Here is a 25147-nt window from a genome sequence, read left to right as displayed (position 1 = left end):
CACACACACACACACACACACAGAGGGATGTATTGTTGACGGGAATACATTATTTGCTCTGCCTCATTAGCTTGGTACTTTCCTGGATTTTGGGTGCCTTGGACCCAACGCAAGCGGATACCGAGGGTGAGCTGCTGTCACGCATCTTGCACGGTCACGTCTGAAAGGGAAACCTCGGAAAGGGAAGAGGAGGAGGAGGAAGAAGAAGAGGAGGAGGAAACCGCATGGAGAAGAGGCGTTGCTTGCCATCCTGTGCGCCCGCCTTCTCCAAGGCAGAGTAAGGGAGGGAGGGAGGGAGGGAGGAAGGAAGGAAGGAAGGAAGGAAGGAAGGAAGGAAGGAAGGAAGGAAGGAAGGAAGGAAGGAAGGGATTCCCCCCTTCCAGAGGGAGAATCAGGCGAGAGGAGGCGAAAGGAGGGCTCTCCAAGTCAAGAGGAGGATGGGAAGAGGCTCCTAGGCAGCCAATGCCTTCTCCAAGGGGGCCCAGGGCTAAAGGGACCCCCCGAGCTGGCCCTGTGGCCCCCGCAGCAGCCACACTCCTGGGCCAGGAGGCAGCCATGGCTTCCCGGGGACCCCCCCTCCCTCCGGTCCGCATTTCCGAAGCCGAGATGGAGCTCTATTACCGGCTCTTGCGCGCCGCAGCCCGAGCCGAATCCCTGGCCGCCGGTGAGTGTCTTTCGCCCATAAGCAACTGCAATGCAGGCGGGGGGGGGGGGGGGGGGGGAGAGACCTTTGCAACCCCCCACTTCTTCTCCCCCTTCCTCCCCTTCCTCTGAGGCCAAAAGGTCTTCTGGTGGGAGGTCTCCCTCTCTTCTTTGCGCCTCCATCTCTCTCCAGCCTCCACTCCCTTCTTTGTATTTTGTATTTTGGGGAGGACCCTTCCTTCTGTGTGTGCCCTGCCCCATCTCTCCTCTGCTCCTTACTCTGAAGGGGGCTTCCTGGGGTGGGGTCTCTTCTACATCTGATTATTGTCATCATGAGGCCCAAGAGGCCTCATCCAGGCCTTCTTCTCTCTCACCATCCTATCCTTCCTTCCTTCTCTCTTTCCTCCCTCCTTCCATCCTTCCCTTTCTTCCTTCTCTGCCTCTTTCTCCCTCCCTCCTTCCTTCCCTTCCACCCTTTAACCCTTCCTCCCCCTCTCTCCTTCTCCTTCCTTCCTTCCTTCCTTCCTTCCTTCCTTCCTTCCCTTTTGTCTTTCCTTCCTTCCCTTTTTCTCCCTCCCTCCTTCCTTCCCTTCCACCCTTGTGCCCTTCCTTCCCTCTTTCCTCTCTCCCTTCCCTCTCCCCCGCTTTCTTTCCTTCTCTCTTTCCTCCCTCCTTCCATCCTTCCCTTCCTTCCTTCTCTCCCTCTTTCTCCCTCCCTCCTTCCTTCCCTTCCAACCTTTCACCCTTTCTTCCTTCTCTCTCTTTCTCCTTGCTTCCCTTTTCTTTCCTTCCTTCTCTTTCCTCCCTCCTTCCATCCTTCCCTTCCTTCCCTCTTTCTCCCTCCCTCCTTCCTTTCCACCCTTTCACCCTTCCTTCCTTCTCTCTCTCTCCTTCCTTCCTTCCCTTTTGTCTTTCCTTCTTTCTCTTCCTTCCATCTTTCTCCCTCCCTCCCTCCTTCCTTCCCTTCCACCCTTTCACTCTTCATTCCCTCTTTTCTCTCTCCCTTCCCTCTCTCCTGCTTTCTCCTTCCTTCCTTCCTTTTGTCTTTCCTTCCTTTCCTCCCTTCTTCCATCCTTCCCTTCCACCCTTCCTTCCCTCTTTCCTCTCTCCCTTCTCTCTCTCCTGCTTTCTCCTTCCTTCCTTCCTTCCTTCCTTCCTTCCTTCCTTCCCTTTTGTCTTTCCTTCCTTCCTTCTCTCCTCCCTCCTTCCCTCTTTCTCCCTCCCTCCTTCCTTTCCTTTTGCTTTTCCTTCCCTCTTTCCTCTCTCCCTTCCCTCTCTCCCTCTTTCTCCTTCCTTCCTTCCTTCCTTCCTTCCTTCCTTCCTTCCTTCCTTCCCTTTTGTCTTTCCTTCCTTCCCTTCCCTCCATTTCTTTCCACCCTTTCATCCTCCCTTCCTTCCCTTTTTCCTCTCTCCTTCCCTCTTCTTCCTTCCTTCTTTCCTTCCTTCCCTTTTGTCTTCCCTTCTCTTTTTCTTCCCTCCCGTCCCTCTCTCCCTCTTTCTCCCTCCCTCCATTCCCTCCCATTCTTCCTTTCTTCTCTTTCCATCCTTCTTCCCTTCCTTTCTTCCATCCTTCTCTCCCTCCGTCCATTCTCTTTTTTCCTTCCTGCTTCCCTTTGATCCTTCCCTTTTGTTGTTCCTTCCTTCTCTCTTTCCTTCTTCCTTTCCTCCCTCTTTCTCCTTCCATCCTTCCCTTCCTCTATTTCATCCTTCCTTCCATCTCTCTTTCCTTCCTCTTTCCCTTCATTCCCTTCCTTCTTTCACTTAGTTCACTTAGTTCATCCTTGGTGAAGTTTGGTTGTTTCTAAGTTATGTTTAGTTTTTTTTTTCCTTCCAAATATCATCTTGATTGTTGTTTGTTTATTCTTGGCATGGAATGTTTGCCATTGTTGTTATACTTTGGAAACTGCCCAGAGTCCCTTTGGGAGGAGAGGATGGCTTATAAATAAAATATTATTATTATTATTATTATTATTATTATTATTATTATTATTATATTGTTTGTTGTGGCACTGAATGACTGCCAATTTGAAAGCTGCTTTGAGCCCCCTTTGGGGTAGAGACAGAGTGGGGTAAAAATACAGTAAATAAATACACACATAAATAAATAATATGTTTCCCAACCATTTTCTGACCAGTGGCTACTTTGATCAGGGACTACTTGACCATGGACTACTTTGTCTAGGGACAACTTTGACTAGAGACCACTTTGACCAGGGACCACTTGACGAGGGACTACTTTGACTAGAGACCACTTTGACCAGGGACCATTTTGACTAGGGACCACTTTGACCAGGGACTATTGACCAGGGACCACTTGACCAGGGACGATTTTGACTAGGGAACACTTGACCAGGAACCACTTTGACTAGAGACCACTTTGACCAGGGACCACTTTTATCAGGGACCACTTGGCCAGGGACCATTTTGACCAGGGACCACTTTGACCAGGGTCCACTTGACCAAGGACCATTTTGACCAGGGACCACCTGACCAGGGATCACTTTGACTAGAGACCACTTTGAACAGGGACCCCTTGACCAGGGACCATTTTGACTAGGGACCACTTTTATCAGGGACCACTTGGCCAGGGTCCACTTGACCATGGAACACTTTGACTAGGGACTACTTTGGCCAGGGACCACTTCACCAGGGATCACTTTGGCCAGGAAACACTTTGACCAGAGACCACTTGACCAGGGATCAATTAGACTAGAGTCCACTTTGACAAGGGACCACTTGACCAGGGATCACTTGACCAGGGACCATTTAGACCAGGGACCACTTTGACCAGGGACTACTGCCCAGAGTCCCTTTGGGAAGAGAGGATGGGTTATAAATAAATTATTATTATTATTATTATTATTATTATTATTATTATTATTATATTGTTTGTTGTGGCACTGAATGACTGCCAATTTGAAAGCTGCTTTGAGCCCCCTTTGACTACTTGACCAGGGACCACCTGAACAGGGACCACTTTGACTAGAGACCACTTTGACCAGCGACCACTTGACCAAGGACCATTTTGACCAGGGACTACTTGACCAGGGATCACCTGACCAGGGACCACTTGACCAGGGACCACTTGACCAGGGACCATTTAGACCAGGGACCACTTTGACCAGGGACTACTGGACCAGGGACCACCTGACCAGGGACCACTTGACCAGGGACCACTTTGACCAGGGACTACTTTGACTAGAGACCACTTTGACCAGCAACCACTTGACCAGGGACCATTTTGACTAGGGACCACTTTGACCAGGTACTACTTGACCAGGGACTACCTGTCCAGGGACCACTTTGACTAGAGACCACTTTGAACAGGGACCACTTGACCAGGGACCATTTAGACCAGGGACCACTTTGACCAGGGACTACCGGACCAGGGACCACCTGACCAGGGACCACTTGACCAGGGACCACTTTGACCAGAGACCACTTTGACTAGAGACCACTTTGAACAGGGACCACTTGACCAGGGACCATTTTGACCAGGGACCACTTTGACCAGGGACTACTGGACCAGGGACCACCTGACCAGGGACCACTTGACCAGGGACCACTTTGACCAGTGACCACTTGACCAGGGACCATTTTGACCAGGGACCACCTGACCAGGGACCACTTTGACTAGAGACCATTTTGACCAGCAACCACTTGACCAGGGACCATTTTGACCAGGGACCACTTTGACCAGGGACTACTTGACCAGGGACCACCTGACGAGGGACCACTTTGACTAGAGACCACTTTGAACAGGGACCACTTGACCAGGGACCACTTTCACCAGGGACCACTTTCACCAGGGACCATTTAGACTGGGGACCACTTTGACCAGTCCACGAGGACTCTGAGATCTTTTTCACACGTACTGCTCTCGAGCCAGGCATTGTCCCCCATTCTGTATCTTTGCATTTCGTTTTTCCTGCCAAAGTGGAGTATCTTGCATTTGTCACCATTGAACTTCATTTTGTTAGTTTTGGCCAATCATCTCTCTAATCTGTCAAGATCGTTTTGAATCCTGCTCCTGTCCTCTGGAGTATTGGCTATCCCTCCCAACTTCGTGGGAGGTTCATCGCAGGTGTGGTGGTTCATAGAAGGAGATACGTTCGGACAGGTAATCTGGGCCAGAACTGTTCAGGACTCTAAAGGTTAAAACCAGCACTTTGAATTGTGCCCGGAAGCTAATCGGCAGCCAGTGGAGCTGGCGCAACAGAGGAGTGGTACGCTTCCTGTACGCAGCTCCAGTTAACAACCGCTGGACCGCTGGACTAATTGGAGCATCCGATAAGTTTTCAAAGGCAGCCCCATGTACAGAGCATTGCAGTAGTCTATTCGGGATGTAACCAGAGTGTGGACCACCGTGGCCAAGTCAGACTTCCCAAGGAACAGCTGCAACTGGTGCACAAGCTTTAATTGTGCAAAGGCTCTCCTGGCTACCACCGAGACCTCAGCGAAGAGTCCATTCCCATTGCACTGGCTTCAGGATCCTTTAATGCAGAGGTTCTCAACCTTCCTAATGCCGTGACCCCTTAATACAGTCCCTCATGTTGTGGTGACCCCCAACCATAATATTGTTTTCGTTGCTACTTCATAACAGTCATTTTACTACTGTTATGAATCATAATGTAAATATCTGATATGAAGGATGCATTTTCATTCACTGGACCAAATTGGGCACAAATACCCAAATACACCCAAATGTGAATGCTAGTGGGGTTGGGGGAGGATTGATTTTGTAATTTGGGAGTTGTAGTTGCTGGAATTTATAGTTCACTTCTAATCAAAGAGCATTCTGAACTCCACCAGCGATGGATTTGAACCAAACTTGGCCCCCATGACCAATGGAAAACATTGGAAGGGTTTGATGGCAATTGACCTTGAGTTTGGCAGTTGTAGTTCACCTATTTACAGAGACACTCGCTGGAACACCTCAGCAAGTGAGAGTCCAAAAGTGGCAGGCTCAACACCAGAAGCACTCCAAGTGGCCAGCTACTGGTCAAAGGACATTTAATCAACTACCAAACTCACACATTTTGAATTCTGTCTGTTTGTTTGCTTTGTTCTGTTAGAAATGTAATATAATTGACTGGTTGCCCTGACACGACAAATAAATAGTTCACCTATATCCAGAGAGCAGTGTGGACTCATCAAAGAGCATTCTGAACTCCAGCAGCGATGGATTTGAACCAAACTTGGCTCCCATAACCAATGGAAAACACTGGAAGGGTTTGATGGGCATTGACCTTGAGTTTGGGAGTTGTAGTTCACCTATATCCAGAGAGTACTGTGGACTCATGCCATGGTGGATCTGGACCAAACTTGGCATGGATACTCAATATGCCCAAATGTGAAGACTGGTGGAGTCTGGGGAAAATAGATCTTGACATTTGGAAGTTGTAGTTGCTGGGATTTATAGTTTATTACAATCAGAGAACATTCTGAATTCCACCAATGATAGAATTGGCTCAAACTTCCCACATGGAATCCCCATGACCATCAGAAAACACTGTGTTTTCTTATGATCTTTGGTGACCCCTCTGACACCCCCTCGCGCGACCCCCTCAGGGGTCCCGACCCCCAGGTTGAGAAACACTGCTTTAATGTCTCATTCAAAAAAAGCCTCCCTTTGCAAACCCAGCCTGCCAACGTGAGTGCCGTAAATCCAAAATTAGATGGCCTCCTATAGAAATGCAACCTGTTGTAAACTGCTGTCATCCCATCCCTTCTGTTCCCACCTCTCCGAATCTCCTCCCACGGAGCAGATTGTGAATTTACGCTCTGTTTTGTCTCCTTCGCTCCCCCTCCTTTGCAAATACTCTTACTCAAAGCTCTCTCTCTCACACACATGGGCATCCCATTAAATATAGATACCTCGGATGCAGTTTCGGAGCATTCGGAATATAGGACAAACGTCTCCCAAAAGGGTTGGGATGCTTTTAAGACAGGGCAAAGCAGGTCAAATGAAGTCCTACAGAAGTGTCGCATCAGCAACAACCAACATCCTCCTGATAGTCTGAAATGCTTGTAGTGATAATGTTTCACAAGGGACAGTAAACATATATGGATAGAATATAGTAATTTGAAGTGCAATTGAAAGGTCAAGAGAGTGTGTGAATTTTTCCTATGAGAAACAGCATAGCAATATACTCATTGAATATGAATATGCATCTACGCTGTAGAATTAATGCAGTTTGGACCCCACTTTAACTGCTATGGCTCAATGCTATAGGTTCCTGAGAGTTGTAGTTTGGAGAGGCACCAGTGCTTGGCAGAGAAGGCTAAAATCCTTGCAAACCTACAATGCCCAGGATTTCATGGCATTGGGCCACGATAGTCAAAGTGGCCTCAAATTGCATATCATTCTATAGTGTAGAACAGCATTTCTCAACCTGGGGGTCGGGACCCCTGGGGGGTCGCAAGGGGGTGTCAGAGGGGTCACCAAAGACCATCAGAAAGCACAGTATTTTCTGTTGATCATGGAGGTTCTGTGTGGGAAGTTTAGTCCAATTCTATCATTGGTGGGGTTCAGAAAGCGCCCTGATTGTAGGTGAACTATAAATCCCAGCAACTACAACTCCCAAATGTCAAGGTCTATTTTCCCCAAACTCCACCAGTGTTCACATTTGGGCATATTGAGTATTCCTGTAAAGTTTGGTCCACATCCATCACTGTTTGAGTCCAAAGTGCTCCCTAGATGAAGGTGAACTATAACTCCCAAATTCAAGGTCAATGCCCACCAAACCCTTCCAGGATTTGCTGTTGGTCATGGGAAAACTGTGTGCCAAGTTTGGTTCAATTCCATCGTTAGTGGAGTTCAGAATGCACCTTGCTTGTACGTGAATTATAAATCCCAGCAACTACAACTCCCAAATGTCAAGGTCTATTTTCCCCAAACTCCACCAGTGTTCACATTTGGGCATATTGAGTATTCCTGTAAAGTTTGGTCCACATCCATCACTGTTTGAGTCCAAAGTGCTCCCTAGATGAAGGTGAACTATAACTCCCAAACTCAAAGTCAATGCCCATCAAACCGTTCCAGGATTTGTTGTTAGTCATGGGAGTTTGGAATGCTCTTTGAATGTAGGTGAACTATAACTCCCAAACTCAAGGTCAATACCCACCAAACCCTTCCAGGATTTGATGTTGGTCATGGGAGCTCTGTGTGCCAACTTTGGTTCAATTCCATCGTTAGTGGAGTTCAGAATGCTCTTTGATTGTAGGTGAACTATAAATCCGAGCAACTACAACTCCCAAATGTCAAGGTCTATTTTCCCCAAACTCCACCAGTCTTCACATTTGGACACACTGAGTACTCATGCCAAATTTGACCCACATCCATCATTGCTTTAGTCCACAACGTTCTCTGTATGTAGGCGAACTACAACTCCAAAACCTAAGGTCAATGCCCACCAAACCCTTTCAGTATTTGCTGTTGGCCATGGGAGTTTTGTGTGCCAAGCTTGGTGGAGTTCAGAATATTCTTTGATTGTAGGTGAACTATAAATTCCAGCAACTACAACTCCCAAATGGCAAAATAACCACCCCCCAACCCCACCAGTATTCAAATTTCAGTGTATTGGATATTTGAGCCAAGTTTGGTCCATTGAATGAAAATACAACCTGCATATCAGATATTTACATTATATTCATAACAGTAGCAAAATGACAGTTATGAAGTAGCAACAAAAATAATGGTGGGGTTAGAAGGGGGATGGATTTTGTCATTTGGGAGTTGTAGTTACTGGGATTTATGGTTCATTTAAATTCAAAGAGCATTCTGAACTGCACCAACATTGAAATTGAATCGGACTTAGCACACATAATTCTCACGACCAAGAGTAAATACTGCAAGGGTTTGGTAGGCATTTACCTTGAATTTGGGAGTTGTAGTTCACCTACATCCAGAGAGCACTGTGGACAAAACAATGATGGATCTGGACCAAACTTGGCATGAATACTCAACATGCCCAAATGTGAACACTGATGGAGTTTGGAGAAAATATACCTTGACATTTGGGAATTGTAGTTGCTGGGATTTATAGTTCACGGACAATCAAAGAGCATTCTGAACCCCACCAATGATGCATTTGAACCAGACTTGGCACACATAATTCTCATGACCAACAGAAAATACTGGAAGGATTTGATGGACATTATCCTTGAGTTTGGGAGCTGTAGTTCACCTACATCCAGAGAGCACTGTGGACAAAAACAATGATGGATCTGGACCAAACTTGGCATGACTATTCAATATGCCCAAATGTGAACACTGGTGGACTTTGGAGAATATAGACCTTGACATTTGGGAATTGTAGTTGCTGGGATTTATAGTTCACCTACAATCAAAGAGCATTCTGAACCCCACCAGTGATGCATTTGAAGCAGACTTGGCACACATAACTCTAATTACCAACAGAAAATGGTGGAAGGGTTTGGTGGGCATTGTCCTTGAGTTTGGGAGCCGTAGTTCACTTATATCGAGAGAGCACTGTGGGCAAAAACAATGATGGATCGGGACCAAACTTGGCATGAATACTCAATATGCCCAAATGTGAAAACTGGTGGACTTTGGGGAAAATAGACCTTGACATTTGGAAATTGTAGTTGCTGGGATTTATAGTTCACCTACAATCAAAGAGCATTCTGAACCCCACCAATGATACAATTTGGCCAAACTTGGCACACAGAACCCCCATGACCAATAGAATATACTGTGTTTTCTGATGGCCTTTTGTGACCCCTCTGACACCCCCTCGCGACCGCCCCCCCCCCCCCCGGATTCCCGACCCCCTGGTTGAGAAACACTGCTCTAGAAAACACCTTTGTGACGCAGAACAATCTCTTCCTCTCGGTCTTTGAGTCCGGACACGGATCACCTCTCTCAGCCCAAGCCTTGTATCACTTTTCCGCCCCGCTGTTATCCCTTCCATCTTTTTTGTGCTCCTGCTTTTTCCATCAATAGAACTGTATTGTTCAGGCCGTGCTCACATTTCCGCTTCATATTTACTCTGCCCTGGTGTGACGAAATGGAAAGATGCTCATGCCTTGTTGGAACCTACCCCTTCTGAAATCCCAAATACTCCCAAATTGTCCTAATGAATGTATTGTCGAAGGCTTTCATGGCCGGAATCACTGGGTTGTTGTAGGTTTTTTCAGGCTATATGGCCATGTTCTAGAGGCATTCTCTCCTGACGTTTTGCCTGCATCTATGGCAAGTATCCTCAGAGGTAGTGAGGTCTGTTGGAACTAGGAAAAGGGGTTTATATGTCTGTGGAATGACCAGGGTGAGACAAAGGACTCTTGTCTGCTGGAGCTAGGTGTGAATGTTTCAACTGACCACCTTGATTAGCATTTGAAATAATCACAGCTTTGCTATTCTGATGGTTCAGTGCACACCACCTTGGCTTCAGGAGCTCCTGGTGGTGCAATTGGTTAAACCCTTATGCTGGCAGGACTGAAGACTGACAGGTCAAAGGTTCGAATCCGGGGAGAGTGCAGATGAGCTCCCTCTGTCAGCTCCAGCTCCCCTTCCGGAGATATGAGAGAAGCCTCCCACAAGGATGGTAAAACATCATTAATAATAATAATAAACATTTATTATGGTCAATGACCAGCATCAAAAGGTACAAGTGACAGGGTGTGCGAGTGTCAGAGTACACACACATGTACAAGCACATGTACAGAAGTATACAAGCATCAGGTTACACACACATCTGGGTATCAGGAAACAATGTTAAAACAGAGTTTAAAACCCAATATTGAGATATGAGAGAAGCCTCCCACAAGGATGGTAAAACATCAAGCATCTGGGTGTAACCCAGCAACGTCCTTGGAGACAGCTAATTCTCTCACGCCAGAAGCGACTTGCAGTTTCTCAAGTCACTCCTGAAACAAATGCAAAACAAAACCAAAACCTTGGCTTCATGGATTTGGATTGCATTTACACTGCAGAACTGTGGTTCTCAACCTTCCTAATGCCACAACCCCTTAATACAGTTCCTCATGATGTGGTGACCCCCAACCATAACATTATTTTTGTTGCTACTTCACAACTGTAATTTTGCTACTGTTGTCAATCGTAATGTAAATATCTGATATGCAGGATGTATTTCATTCACTGGACCAAATTTGGCACAAATACCCGATACGCCCAAATTTGAATACTGGTGGAGTTGAGAGGGGGGGGGGTTGATCTTGTCATTTGGGAGTTGTAGTTGCTGGGATTTATACTTCATCTAAAATCAAAGAACATTCTGAACTCCACCAATGATGGAATTGAACCAAACTTGGCACACAGAACTCCCATGACCAACATGGAAGGGTTTGTTGGGCATTGACCTTGAGTTTTGGAATTGTAGTTCACCTACAACCAGAGAGAACTGTGGACTCAAACAATGATGGATCAGGACCAAACTTGGTATGAATACTCAATATGCCCAAATGTGAACACTGGTGGAGTTTGAGGAAAATAGACCTTGACATTTGGGAGTTGTCGTTGCTGGGATTTATAGTTAGAATCATAGAATCAAAGAGTAGGAAGAGACCTCATGGGCCATCCAGTCCAACCCCATGCCAAGAAGCAGGAATATTGCATTCAAATCACCCCTGACAAATGGCCATCCAGCCTCTGCTTAAAAGCTTCCAAAGAAGGAGCCTCCACCACACACCGGGGCAGAGAGTTCCACTGCTGAATGGCTCTCACAGTCAGGAAGTTCTTCCTCATGTTCAGATGGAATCTCCTCTCTTGTAGTTTGAAGCCATTGTTCCGCGTCCTAGTCTCCAAGGAAGCAGAAAACAAGCTTGCTCCCTCCTCCCTGTGGCTTCCTCTCACATATTTATAGATGGCTATCATATCTCCTCTCAGCCTTCTCTTCTTCAGGCTAAACATGCCCAACTCTTTAAGCCACTCCTCATAGGGCTTGTTCTCCAGACTCTTGATCATTTGAGTCGCCCTCCTCTGGACACATTCCCCCTCTTCAATTGTGGTGCCCAGAATTGGACATATTATTCCAGGTGTGGTCTAACCAGAGCAGAATAGAGCATGGTCCATGACTTCCCTAGACCTAGACACTATGCTCCTATTGATGTAGGCCAAAATCCCATTGGCTTTTTTGCCACCACATCACATTGCTGGCTCATGTTTAACTTGTTGCTCTCAAACCAGGCATTGTCCCCCATTCTGTATCTTTCAATTTTGTTTTTTTCTGCCTAAGTGGAGTATCTTGCATTTTTCACTGTAGAACTTCATTTTGTTAGGTTGTTGTAGGTTTTTCCGGGCTATATGGCCATGTTCTGGAGGCAATTTTTCTCCTGACTTTTCGCCTGCATCTATGGCAAGCATCCTCAGAGGTAGTGAGGTCTGAGGATGCTTGCCATAGATGCAGGTGAAACGTCAGGAGAAAAATTGCCTCCAGAACATGGCCATATAGCCCGGAAAAACCTACAACAACCCAGTGATTCCGGCCATGAAAGCCTTCGACAATTAATTTTGTTAGTTTTGGCCCATCTCTCTAATCTGTCAAGATTGTTTTGAATTCTGATCCTGACCTCTGGACATCAAACATCTGGGAGTCCCCTGGGCAACGTTTGCAGACAGCCAATTATCTCACACCAGAAGCGACTTGCAGTTTCTCATGTCACTCCTGAAACAAAACCAAAACCTTGGCTTCATGGATTTGGATTGCATTTACACTGTGGAATAAATAGCTGCCATGACTCAATGCTATTTACTCCTGCCATTTGTAGTTTGGTGTGGCACCAGAACTCTTTGGCAGACCATGTAAAACTACAACTCCCTTTTTTTTGTCGTGTCAGGAGCGACTTGAGAAACTGCAAGTCGCTTCTGGTGTGAGAGAATTGGTCGTCTGCAAGGACGTTGCCCAGGGGACGCCTGGATGATTTGATGTTTTTATCATCCTTGTGGGAAACTTCTCTCATGTCCCTGCATGAGGAGCTGGAGCTGATAGAGGGAGCTCATCCACCTCTCCCCGGATTCGAACCTGTGATCTGTCGGTCTTCAGTCCTGCTGGCACAGGGGTTTAACCCACTGCGCCACCGGGGGCTCCATGATTCCAACTCCCATGATTCCATACTATTAAAGTGGTCTCAAACTGCATTAATTCTACATTGTAGATGCAATATTTCCCCCCCTCTCCATCATTATGGCCAGTACTGTCCCTTAATTCCGTGTGGCCTGTTTTAGACCACGCTAAATGCCTTTTAAACCAGAGTCGCAGCTTCTTGTCACCACTAATATAAATCCAGTTTGACTCACTGTAATTAAGAACTCGATTCCTTCCGGCTAGGGGCGAAAAGCCATAAGAGACTTAGAGGAATTGGGGAGATATAATTACAGATCATGGTTTACAGCCCAAAGCTACAAATGTAATAAAGCTTTAATAGGAGATAACTCTCTGCTGTTTGGGGACCAGCCTCCAATTTTGGAACTGAGGATGCTTTAAGGACAATGGCGTTGCTTTTTAATCTTTTTGCAAAGTAATATTATGCATTTTTTTCTAATGGGAAACAGGGGTTTTGGCACTGTTTCCCAAGCAGGACCTGGATCAAACTTGGCAAAGTTTTCTGTCTAGGATATGTAATTCCTGTGAAAAAGGAGGGAGGGAGGGAGAAAAGAGAGAAGGAAGGAAAGACAAAAGGGAAGGAAGGAAGGAAGGAAGGAAGGAAGGAAGGGGAAAGAGAGAGAAGGAGGGAGGGAAGGAAGGAAGAAAGGGTGGAAGGGAAGGAGGGACAGAGAAAGAAAGAGGAAAGTAAGGAAGGAAGTGGGAAGGGAAGGAGGAAGGAAAGAGAGAAGGAAGAATAGGATAGCAGTGATGGGGAGATATTGGAAAAATAGATATTTATTTATGTATATATTGTATTTATTTATTTATTTACTTTGCTTGTATACCACAGTTCCTCAGCCCGTAGGCGACTCAACGCGGTTCACAACAAGAGCAAAAGTCAATCCAACAACATACAATATTTAAAACCATTAACAGTATAATATACAAAATAATGATATATCAATAACAACACATTAACGTCTCGTAACTAGAATCGTGATCCAATTCGTCATCCATAATTCCGTTTCCTACATTCATCGTGTTCATTGCACTATTTATCCGAATGCCTGTTCAAACAGCCAGGTTTTTAGTTTTCTTCGAAACACCATTAACGAAGGGGCTGATCTAATGTCCATGGGAAGGGCGTTCCACAGCCGAGGGGCCACCACAGAGAAGGCCCTGGCCCTCGTCCCCGCCAGCCGTGCCTGTGATGCAGGCGGGATCGAGAGCAGGGCCTCCCCAGAAGATCTTAAAGTCCTGGTGGGTTCATAGGCAGAGATACGTTTGGATAGGTAGCTTGGGCCAGAACCGTTTAGGGCTTTATAGGCCAACGCCAGCACTTTGAATTGAGCCCAGTAGCAAATCGGCAGCCAGTGGAGCTGGTGCAGCAAAGGAGTTGTATGCTCCCTGCGCTCCGCTCCTGTTAGTATCATGGCTGCCGAGCGTTGGACTAGCTGGAGCTTCCGAGCCATCTTCAAAGGCAACCCCACGTAGAGAGCGTTGCAGTAGTCTAAACGGGATGTAACCAGAGCGTGGACTACCGTGGCCAAGTCAGACTTCCCAAGGTATGGGCGCAGCTGGCGCACAAGCTTTAACTGTGCAAATGCTCCCCTGGTCACCGCCAAAACCTGGGGTTCCAGGCTCAGCGATGAGTCCAGGATCACACCCAAACTGCGAACCTGCGTCTTCAGGGGGAGTGCGGCCCCATCCAACACAGGCTGTAACCCTATACCCTGTTCAGCCTTGCGACTAACCAGGAGTACCTCTGTCTTGTCTGGATTCAGTTTCAATTTGTTCGCCCTCATCCAGACCGTCACAGCAGCCAAGCACCAGTTCAGGACCTGGACAGCCTCCTTAGTAGCAGGTGGAAAGGAGTGACAGAGTTGGACATCATCTGCGTATAGACCCATCCCTGCAAGGCGTCTCAGAAGGATAGGATACCGTGGTCGACGGTATTGAAGGCCACTGAGAGGTCCAGCAGCACCAACAGGGACACACTCCCCCTGTCGAGCTCCCGGCGCAGATCATCCACTAAGGCGACCAAGGCTGTCTCGGTATCATGTCCCGGCCTAAAGCCAGACTGTGCCGGATCCAGATAATCCGTGCCTACCAAGAATACCTGGAGTTGTGAGGCTACCACACGTTCCAGGACTTTGCCCAAAAAGGGGAGATTGGAAACAGGCCAATAGTTGACAAATTGAGTGGGGTCCAGTGATGGTTTTTTCAACAGCGGTTTTATTACAGCTTGTTTTAAGCTGGCTGGAATTTTGCCTTCCCGAAGGGAGGCATTAAGCACCACCTTCACCCACTCAGCCAATCCCCCTCTGGCCTCCTTTAGAAGCCAGGATGGGCAGGGGTCTAGGATGCATGTGGTTGCCCTAATTCCTCCAAGTATCTTGTCCACATCCTCGGGTTTCACCAATTGAAATGAATCCATCAAAACTGGACAAGCAGGTGTTCGTGTTACATCCTCAGAGACTGCTGTTAATATGGAATCCAGACCAGAGCGGATCAAGGCGACTTTGTCTGCAAAGAACTGAGCAAAGGCTTCACAGCGAGCTGCCGGGTCACCAGGGCTCCCATCCTGAATGGTGGGTTTTAAAAGGCCTCTGACAACTCGGAACAGTTCAGCCGGACGGTTCTTAGCAGATGCAATAGTGGCCGCAAAGAAGGTCTTCTTTGCGGCTTTTATTGCCGCGGCATATGCCCTTAAAAAGGACACAAACCGTGTTCGATTTGGCTCGCTCAGATCCGAACGCCACACGCTCTCTAGTTCCCTCTTCCTTCGCTTCATTGCTGCCAGCTCCTCAGTGAACCAAGGGGCTGGTTTAGCTCGGGTACTTGAGAGGGGACGTTCTGGAGCAGTCGTGTCTATTGCCCTAGTCATCTCCCCATTCCAGAGAGCGACCAAGGCATCAACAGGATCACCTACCAAGGTGGCGGGAAACTCCCCAAGAGCCATCAGGAATCCATCAGGATCCATAAGCCTCCTGGGGCGGACCAGCTTAATGGGTCCTCCACCTCTGCAGAGGTTGGGGGGTGCAGTAAGTCTAAATTGATATTTCTATGATGCTAAAGTGACACAGTGAATGATGTCAATGTATGTAGAAGCATATTTCTTTGTTTGCCTGCATTTGAAGTGTATAAAAGGCACAGACAACGCCATTATTGGGTGCTCTGGTTGCTTTTGGACACAGCTCCACTCCCAGCTGGAAATAAAGCCGTATTTTTCTTTATCCAGTAAGGATCTCTCTTGATATTATCTCTCCTATCATGCTGCAACAGTGGGAGAGAGGAGGGCTGGAGAAAAGAGATCAAGGGGCCTAGGTTTTCCCATACCTGATCCACAACATAGAGTTAATGCAGTTTGATGCCACTGTTAACTCCCATGGGCTCAATGCTAGGGAATAATATCTATATTAATAAAAAAATAATGTTCGTTTGTGGGATTAACAGAATTCAAAAACCACTGGAGGAATTTACACCAAATTTGGACACAAGACACCTAACAACCCAATGTATGTCCTTCACTCAAAAAAAAATAGATTTTGTCATTTGGGAGTTGTAGTTGCTGGGATTTAGAGTTCACCTACAATTAAAAAGCATTCAGAACTCCACCAGTAATGGAATTGAAACACACGTGGCATACAGGACTCCCATGACCAACAGAAAACACTAGAAGGGCTTGGTGGGCATTGACCTTGATTTTGGGAGTTGTAGTTCACCTACATCCAGAGAGCACTGTGGACTCAAGCAAAGATGGATCTGGACCAAACTTGGCAGGAATACTCAATATGCCCAAATATGAACACAGGAGATAAGGGCACAATATAAATACAGTGTATTATTATTATTATTATTATTATTATTATTCCCTTGCCATGCGTTGCTTTCGCCCAGTCTGTGTATATATTCCCTGTGTGTATATGTGTGTATATATATTTGTGTATATGTGTGTTTGCAGGTTAGTATCTACTTGACAGATGCAACTGTCTTTCGGGTTGCAAAGGTCGACAACAGGCTACACACAATTGGTTGGAAACCCACTCCAACCCGGGCTGGCTTCGAACTCATGACCTTTTGGTCAGAGTGATCTTTAATGCAGTTGACACTCAGCCAGCTGCGCCACAATCCCGCGTGTAAAATAATAAATGTAAATAATAAATGCAATAACAATAATAAAGTAAAATAATAAATGTAATAATGCTAATAGAGTAAAATTATAAATGTATTACAAATAATAATAATAACAGAGTAAAAGAATAAATAACCTTGACTCGAGTATAAGCCGAGAGGGACGTTTTCAGCCTTTAAAAAGAGCTGAAAAACTAGGCTTATACTCGAGTATATATAGTAATCTATGTCCTTCCATGCAAGGAGGAAATCATCCAACATTTGACCCTTGTTGTAGTAGTAGTAATAATAACAACAACAACAATAATAACTTATTTATAACCTTTTCTATCTCCCCGATAGATATAGAATGATGCCAAAGGTCATTCTCTAGCAATATGCAAGTAGGTTTATTATTTATTTATTCATTTAGAACTTTTATATATTGATCTTCTTGACCTCCGGAGAGAGACAAAGATTCAACAAAGATACAACAAAGATTCATAAATAATCGTTTAAAACATCACATGCCGTAATACAGTAATACATAAAATACATTAAAAAGCAATCATATAATTACATAAGGCCAAGTCGTCAAAATGAAATCACAATTCATCACCATCCGTCCGTGTGGTCAAGAGTTATTGACTCTTAGTGATAGAGAAAGGCACTAGACAGGGCTGTCCCCTTTTGCCCCTAATCTTCATTTTGGCATTGGAAATTCTGCTAAACGAGATTAGGGAAGATAACAGACTGAAAGGAGTAAACATACAAAAAGAATCCTTCAAACTAAGGGCGTTTGCTGACGACCTAATTTGTACAATACAGGATCCTCTCAACAACATCAACCTATGGATTGAAAAAATAGAAGAATTTGGCAGAGTCTCGGGCCTGAAAATTAATAAATCTAAATCTGTGATACTTACAAAAAATATTTCAAAAGAAAGAAAAGAGAAATTGATAGAACTCACCGGTCTACAAACATCAACAAAAATTAAGTACCTTGGTATATACATTACGGCAAAAAATTCACAGCTACTAAAAAATAACTATGAAGCAAAATGGAGAGAGATCAAGAAAGACTTGAAAGAGTGGCAATATATGAAACTCTCCCTAATGGGTAGAATAGCAGTGGTGAAATCCAATATACTCCCCAAAATGTTACATCTATTTCAGAACCTCCTGATAATCAGAAAGAAGCAAATATTTACGGAATGGCACAGAGATATCTCAAGATTCATATGGAACAACAAAAAACCTAGAATCAATCTCACCAACTTATCAGACGAAAGAAAACGAGGCGGTTTGGGGCTACCGAATCTCAGGCTGTATTTCGAAGCTAGCTGTATGGAATGGATCATGGAGTGGATATCATTGCGAAATAAAAAACTGCTAATACTAGAAGGCCACGATTTAAGAACTGGGTGGCACGCATACTTATGGAACAACAAAGTCAAGGTGGAGAAAAACTTCCGAAATCACTTTATCCGAGCTGCCCTCCTGAAAGTCTGGGACCAATACAAAATGAGGATGTACCCGAAAACGCCACTATGGCTATCCACCCTGGAAGCCAACCAAAGGAAAGAGCTAGGTTGGAGAACGTGGCCTACATACAATGACCTACTAACAAAAACGGGAAGGGAGGTCCAAATGAAGTCACAGGAGGAGCTAAAAGAGAGATATGAAAATCTTACATGGCTACAATATTGGCAATTAAAAGAGCTATATATAAAGGACAAACAAATAGGCTTCATGGAAAGCACAACGGCATGGGATAGGCTACTAGAAAAACCCAAAAAATTCATCACAAAAGCCTACAAATTACTCCTCGAATGGTCCACGGAGGAAGAACGAATTAAGGAATACATGATTAAATGGGCAAGACTGATAGGAAGAACAATATCCCTAGAAGAATGGAGCATGATCTGGAACATAAAAACGAACTATTCATATGCCTACGACATAAAAGAACACTGGATAAAAATGGTACACCAGTGGTACTTGACACCCTCCAAACTCGCCAAATTCTCAAAGACCATGTGCAACAAATGCTGGAAGTGTGGTACAGAAGAGGGGACCTACAAACACATGTGGTGGTCCTGCAAGAAGATAAAAGCTTTTTGGAAGATAATTCAGGAAAATTGCCAAAAAATATTAAGAAAAAACATTTCCTTAAAACCGGAGATCTTCCTTTTGGGCTTAACAGGAAAAGGTTGGGATAAAGAGACCGACAAGCTGTTTATATATTTAGTCACTGCTGCCCGCATACTTATCGCTAAAGTCTGGAGGACCAAGGAAATACCATCAGAGGGAGAGTGGATTGAAAAGATAGTAGACATAATGAACATGGACCATCTGTCATATATCCTCTCCGCTGCACGTAACATGCCGGTAACGGCAACAAATTGGTCCCCATTAAAGGTGTGGTTAGGGGAGAGAAAGATAAAACTTCAAATAGATTAATATTCGTGGAATGGACTCACTCAAAAGCGCACACCTCCCTGCAAGTATCTCAATCTGAGATTAAAATAAAAATGTGTCACAGTAAACGGTTCTCGATGGACTGTGACGCATGGTAAATGCATAGTCAAATCCTTTTAGAAATAGGCACTCTAACAGAAATATGTTTAGCTCTACCACTGTATTCCGTAGAATATGACTTTTTCTGAACAAATTGGCAAAGACTATAGAAGCTTTGGCTTCAGAAATTGAAGTATGGCTCTATATGATAAAACCGGCATACCAGACTCCTACAACGCTGGGATCATGAGTAAAGGTACAACAGGACCAAAGGTAAAAAATTCAGAGCAAGCTTCGCCCAAATTCATAACTACACACGGTTCCCGGGAGTTAGAACACTTTAGTTATAAATAGGTTAAGAAGTCAGGAAAGGTCAAGGACAATTATGAGGAAAGAAGTGTATTAGAAAAAAAAAACATCAGCATAAAATTTAAAGATAAATAATAGATAGGAAAATAAGAATGCCTTAATAGGGGGCACAAGGATATATATAGATAGAGATGTACTAAGATAGCTAAGGAAATAGGTTTGTAATTGTAGAGATTAATGAGTACTTATATGCGTAAAGGAAAATAAGTTATAAATTGAGAAAGAAAATAGACGGCAAAATACAAGGGAAAACTTAGAGCTCACCAGAGGAGGGGGGAGGAGGTTCGGCCATCATTTGCTGGCCAGGTTTTTAATGTATTTGTCTTTTGTATTTGTATGTGTCTTGGTCTTTTTGTATTTGTAAATTTAAATATAAAAAAAAAGAGTTATTGACTCGCTCATCAAATGCTAAATTCCAGAGCCAAGTTTTCACCAACTTTCTAAAGGTCAGGAGGGAAGGGGCAGTTCTAATCTCCAGTGGGAGGGAGTTCCAGAGCCAAGGGGCCACCACCGAGAAGGCCCTGTCCCTCGTCCCCACCAGATGCGATTGCGAGGGTGGTGAGACCGAGAGCAGGGCCCCTCTAGAAGATCTCAACAACCTTGATGGTTCATAGGGGAGAATCTGTTCGGACAGGTAAACTGGGCCGGAGTCGTTTAGGGATTTATTTAGCGAACCTGCGTCTTCAGGGGGAGTGTGACCCCGTCCAGCACAGGCTGTAACCCTATGCCCTGTTCGGCCTTTCGACTGACCAGGAGTACCTCTGTCTTGTCTGGATTTAGTTTCAGTCTGTTGGCCCTCATCCAGTCCGTTACAGCGGCCAAGCACCGGTTCAGGACTTGAACAGCCTCCTTAGTAGCAGGTGGGAAAGAGTGACAGAGTTGGACATCATCTTCATACAGATGACACCGCACCCTGAAACTCCGGATGATCTCTCCCAACGGCTTCATGTATATGTTAAACAACATAGGGGACAGTACTGAACCCTGCGGGACTCCACAGTACAGTGGCCGTGGGGTCGAGCAGGAGTCCCCTAGTGACACCTTCTGGGAGTGACCCTTGAGTAAGGACCGGAGCCACTGCAAGGCAGTACCCCCGAAGCCCATTCCCGCGAGGTGTCCCAGAAGGATACCGTGGTCGACGGTATCGAAGGCCGAAGAGAGGTCCAGCAGAACCAACAGGAACACACTCCCCCTGACCAGTTCCCGACGAAGACCATCCACTAAGGCGACCAAGGCTGTCTCAGTACCATGTCCCAGCCTAAAGCCAGACTGCGCCGGATCCAGATAATCCGTGTCTACCAAGAACTCCTGGAATTGCGAGGCCACCACATGTTCCAGGACTTTGCCCAAATAGGGAAGATTGGAAACTGGCCGATAGTTGACGAATTGGGTGGGGTCCAGTGATGGCTTTTTCAGCAGCGGTTGTGAGTGAAATACTGGCATCTCCTTACATCCCTGGCCATTTTGAGTTTCAACAGTGGCATTGCAACCCTCCGACAAAGCTTTTGGCTGTCCTTTTTGTAAACCGAACACAATTGGCATTGTGTTCTGCAAAGAGCAATTGATTCCTATCAAGGAGAGTAATGAGTTTTTGAGTCAGCCAGACAGGTGTGTGTTGTGAGCCTGCTGTTTGCAGATGGCGTGGACTTTCTGAAAGGAAAGGGAGGAAGAGAGAGCCAGCGGGAAGCGCGGGAAGCATCCCTCCCTTATTAAAACACCATTAATTAAGGCATGCACTGTATCTCTGACTCGAGTATGTGGCCAACCCTGAAATAATGTGTTTTCAAGTCACCTGTTGACGTAGGCCGATCTCATGAACTTCATCACATTTTCCTAGCCAAGGAATACTCAGAAGTATTTTCTTTTTCTGAAATGTAATCTAGGATGCATTGGTGGTCTCCTGTCCAAATACTAGTCAGGGTTGCCTTTAGACCAGTAGTTCTCAACCTTTCTAACACCGGGACCCCTAAATATGTTAATTAATTAATTAATTAATTAGAGCTTTTATGACCCGGTCTTCTCGACCTCCGAAGAGGGACTCAGGCCGATTCACAACAGGAGATTCATAGACAATAGTATAAAACATCACAGCCTCATAATACATAAAATACATTAAAATACAATCATACAATTACACAAGGCCAGGTCGTCAGAGTGAAATCACAATTCATCACCATCCGTCAGTGTGGTCAGGAGTTATTGACTCTGTCATCATTCTGCAAATGCCACATTCCAAAGCCAAGATTTTACCAGCTTTCTAAAAGTCAGAATAGAAGGGGCAGATCTAATCTCCAGCAGGAGAGAGTTCCAGATCCGAAGGGCCACGACCGAGAAGGCCCTGTCCCTCGTCCCCACCAGACGCGATTGCGAGGGTGGTGGGACCGAGAGAAGGGCCCCTCCAGAAGACCTTAACAACCTCGATGGTTCGTGGGGTTCATAGGTTCCTCATGTTGTGGTGAGTGGTGACCCCTAACCATAACATTATTTTTGTTGCTCCTTTATAACTGTAATTTTGCTACTGTTACAAATCGTAATGTAAATATCTGATATGAAGGATGTGTTTTAATTGTTACAAATTCAACATAATTAAAGTATCATGATTAATCAGGAAAAATGGATTTGCAGTAACAGTGCTGAGTTCCACAGACCACTGAGTCCTCCACACAGAACTCCCGGATTGCAAGAACGTGAGGAGGCGAGGCAGGCTTTGTGCGAGGCAAGGCCTCGCGTGGAGGACCCCTTGCCTGCCCCACGCCCTCGCTGATGGCAAGAATACAAGGCAGGCAAGGCAGGCTTTGCACGAGGCCATGCCTCGCATGGAGGACCCCTCGCCTGCCCTGTGCTCTTGCCCATGGCGAGAGAGGGAGGCAGGTAAAGCGGGGTTTGGTGAGGCCAGGCCTTGCGTGTAGGACCCCTCGCCTGTCCTGCGCCCTTGCCGATGGTGAGAACTCAAGGCAGGCGAGGCAGGCTTTGAGCGAGGCCAGGCCTCACACGGAGGCCCCCTCGCCTGCCCTGTGCTCTTGTCGATGGCGAGAACGTGAGGCAGGTGAAGCGGGCTTTGCGTGAGGCCAGGCCTCGCGCGGAGGACCCCATGCCTGCTCTGCACCCTTGCCGATGGCGAGAATACGAGGCAGGTGAGGCAGGCTTTGCGTGAGGCCAGCCCTCGCGCGGAGGACCCCATGCCTGCTCTGCACCCCATGCCTGCTCTGCACCCTTGCCGATGGCGAGAATACGAGGCAGGTGAGGCAGGCTTTGCGTGAGGCCAGCCCTCGTGCGGAGGACCCCATGCCTGCTCTGCACCCTTGCCGATGGCGAGAATACGAGGCAGGTGAGGCAGGCTTTGCGTGAGGCCAGGCCTCGCGTGGAGGACCCCATGCCTGCTCTGCACCCTTGCCGATGGCGAGAATACGAGGCAGGTGAGGCAGGCTTTGCGTGAGGCCAGGCCTCGCGCGGAGGACCCCATGCCTGCTCTGCACCCTTGCCGATGGCGAGAATACGAGGCAGGTGAGGCAGGCTTTGCGTGAGGGCAGGCCTCGCACGGAGGACCCCATGCCTGCTCTGCACCCTTGCCGATGGCGAGAATACGAGGCAGGTGAGGCAGGCTTTGCGTGAGGGCAGGCCTCGCGCGGAGGACCCCATGCCTGCTCTGCACCCTTGCCGATGGCGAGAATACGAGGCAGGTGAGGCAGGCTTTGCGTGAGGCCAGCCCTCGCGCGGAGGACCCCATGCCTGCTCTGCACCCTTGCCAATGGCGAGAATACGAGGCAGGTGAGGCAGGCTTTGCGTGAGGCCAGCCCTCGCGCGGAGGACCCCATGCCTGCTCTGCACCCTTGCCGATGGCGAGAATACGAGGCAGGTGAGGCAGGCTTTGCGTGAGGGCAGGCCTCGCGCGGAGGACCCCATGCCTGCTCTGCACCCTTGCCGATGGCGAGAATACGAGGCAGGTGAGGCAGGCTTTGCGTGAGGCCAGGCCTCGCGTGGAGGACCCCATGCCTGCTCTGCACCCTTGCCGATGGCGAGAATACGAGGCAGGTGAGGCAGGCTTTGCGTGAGGCCAGGCCTCGCACGGAGGACCCCATGCCTGCTCTGCACCCTTGCCGATGGCGAGAATACGAGGCAGGTGAGGCAGGCTTTGCGTGAGGGCAGGCCTCGCGCGGAGGACCCCATGCCTGCTCTGCACCCTTGCCGATGGCGAGAATACGAGGCAGGTGAGGCAGGCTTTGCGTGAGGCCAGCCCTCGCGCGGAGGACCCCATGCCTGCTCTGCACCCTTGCCGATGGCGAGAATACGAGGCAGGTGAGGCAGGCTTTGCGTGAGGCCAGGCCTCGCGCGGAGGACCCCATGCCTGCTCTGCACCCTTGCCGATGGCGAGAATACGAGGCAGGTGAGGCAGGCTTTGCGTGAGGCCAGCCCTCGCGCGGAGGTCCCCATGCCTGCTCTGCACCCTTGCCGATGGCGAGAATACGAGGCAGGTGAGGCAGGCTTTGCGTGAGGCCAGCCCTCGCGCAGAAGACCCCATGCCTGCTCTGCACCCTTGCCGATGGCGAGAATACGAGGCAGGTGAGGCAGGCTTTGCGTGAGGCCAGCCCTCGCGCAGAAGACCCCATGCCTGCTCTGCACCCTTGCCGATGGCGAGAATACGAGGCAGGTGAGGCAGGCTTTGCGTGAGGCCAGGCCTCGCACGGAGGACCCCATGCCTGCTCTGCACCCTTGCCGATGGCGAGAATACGAGGCAGGTGAGGCAGGCTTTGCGTGAGGCCAGGCCTCGCGCGGAGGACCCCATGCCTGCTCTGCACCCTTGCCGATGGCGAGAATACGAGGCAGGTGAGGCAGGCTTTGCGTGAGGCCAGCCCTCGCGCGGAGGACCCCATGCCTGCTCTGCACCCTTGCCGATGGCGAGAATACGAGGCAGGTGAGGCAGGCTTTGCGTGAGGCCAGGCCTCGCGCGGAGGACCCCATGCCTGCTCTGCACCCTTGCCGATGGCGAGAATACGAGGCAGGTGAGGCAGGCTTTGCGTGAGGCCAGCCCTCGTGCGGAGGACCCCATGCCTGCTCTGCACCCTTGCCGATGGCGAGAATACGAGGCAGGTGAGGCAGGCTTTGCGTGAGGCCAGGCCTCGCGTGGAGGACCCCATGCCTGCTCTGCACCCTTGCCGATGGCGAGAATACGAGGCAGGTGAGGCAGGCTTTGCGTGAGGCCAGGCCTCGCGCGGAGGACCCCATGCCTGCTCTGCACCCTTGCCGATGGCGAGAATACGAGGCAGGTGAGGCAGGCTTTGCGGGAGGCCAGGCCTCGCGCGGAGGACCCCATGCCTGCTCTGCACCCTTGCCGATGGCGAGAATACGAGGCAGGTGAGGCAGGCTTTGCGTGAGGGCAGGCCTCGCGCGGAGGACCCCATGCCTGCTCTGCACCCTTGCCGATGGCGAGAATACGA

General features: G+C 47.7%; 1 protein-coding gene across 2 annotated transcripts in view; it reads left to right on the top strand.

Annotated features, from left to right (window-relative positions):
• The first annotated feature begins 292 nt into the window (after positions 1 to 292).
• MCF2 (MCF.2 cell line derived transforming sequence) overlaps positions 293 to 25147 on the top strand; it is a 124357-nt gene continuing 99502 nt past the window's right edge. For both annotated transcript variants that reach the window (XM_067471657.1, XM_067471658.1), the window contains exon 1: positions 293 to 664. In XM_067471657.1, coding sequence (XP_067327758.1) covers positions 463 to 664 — 202 coding nt within the window. In that variant the 5' untranslated portion in view covers positions 293 to 462. The remainder of the gene's footprint in view (positions 665 to 25147) is intronic.

This window comes from Anolis sagrei, chromosome 10, assembly GCF_037176765.1.
Source record: "Anolis sagrei isolate rAnoSag1 chromosome 10, rAnoSag1.mat, whole genome shotgun sequence".
NCBI lineage: Eukaryota > Metazoa > Chordata > Lepidosauria > Squamata > Dactyloidae > Anolis > Anolis sagrei.
The sequence above is the reverse complement of the archived record's forward strand: the minus strand, read 5'-3'. Positions and strand labels throughout refer to the sequence as shown.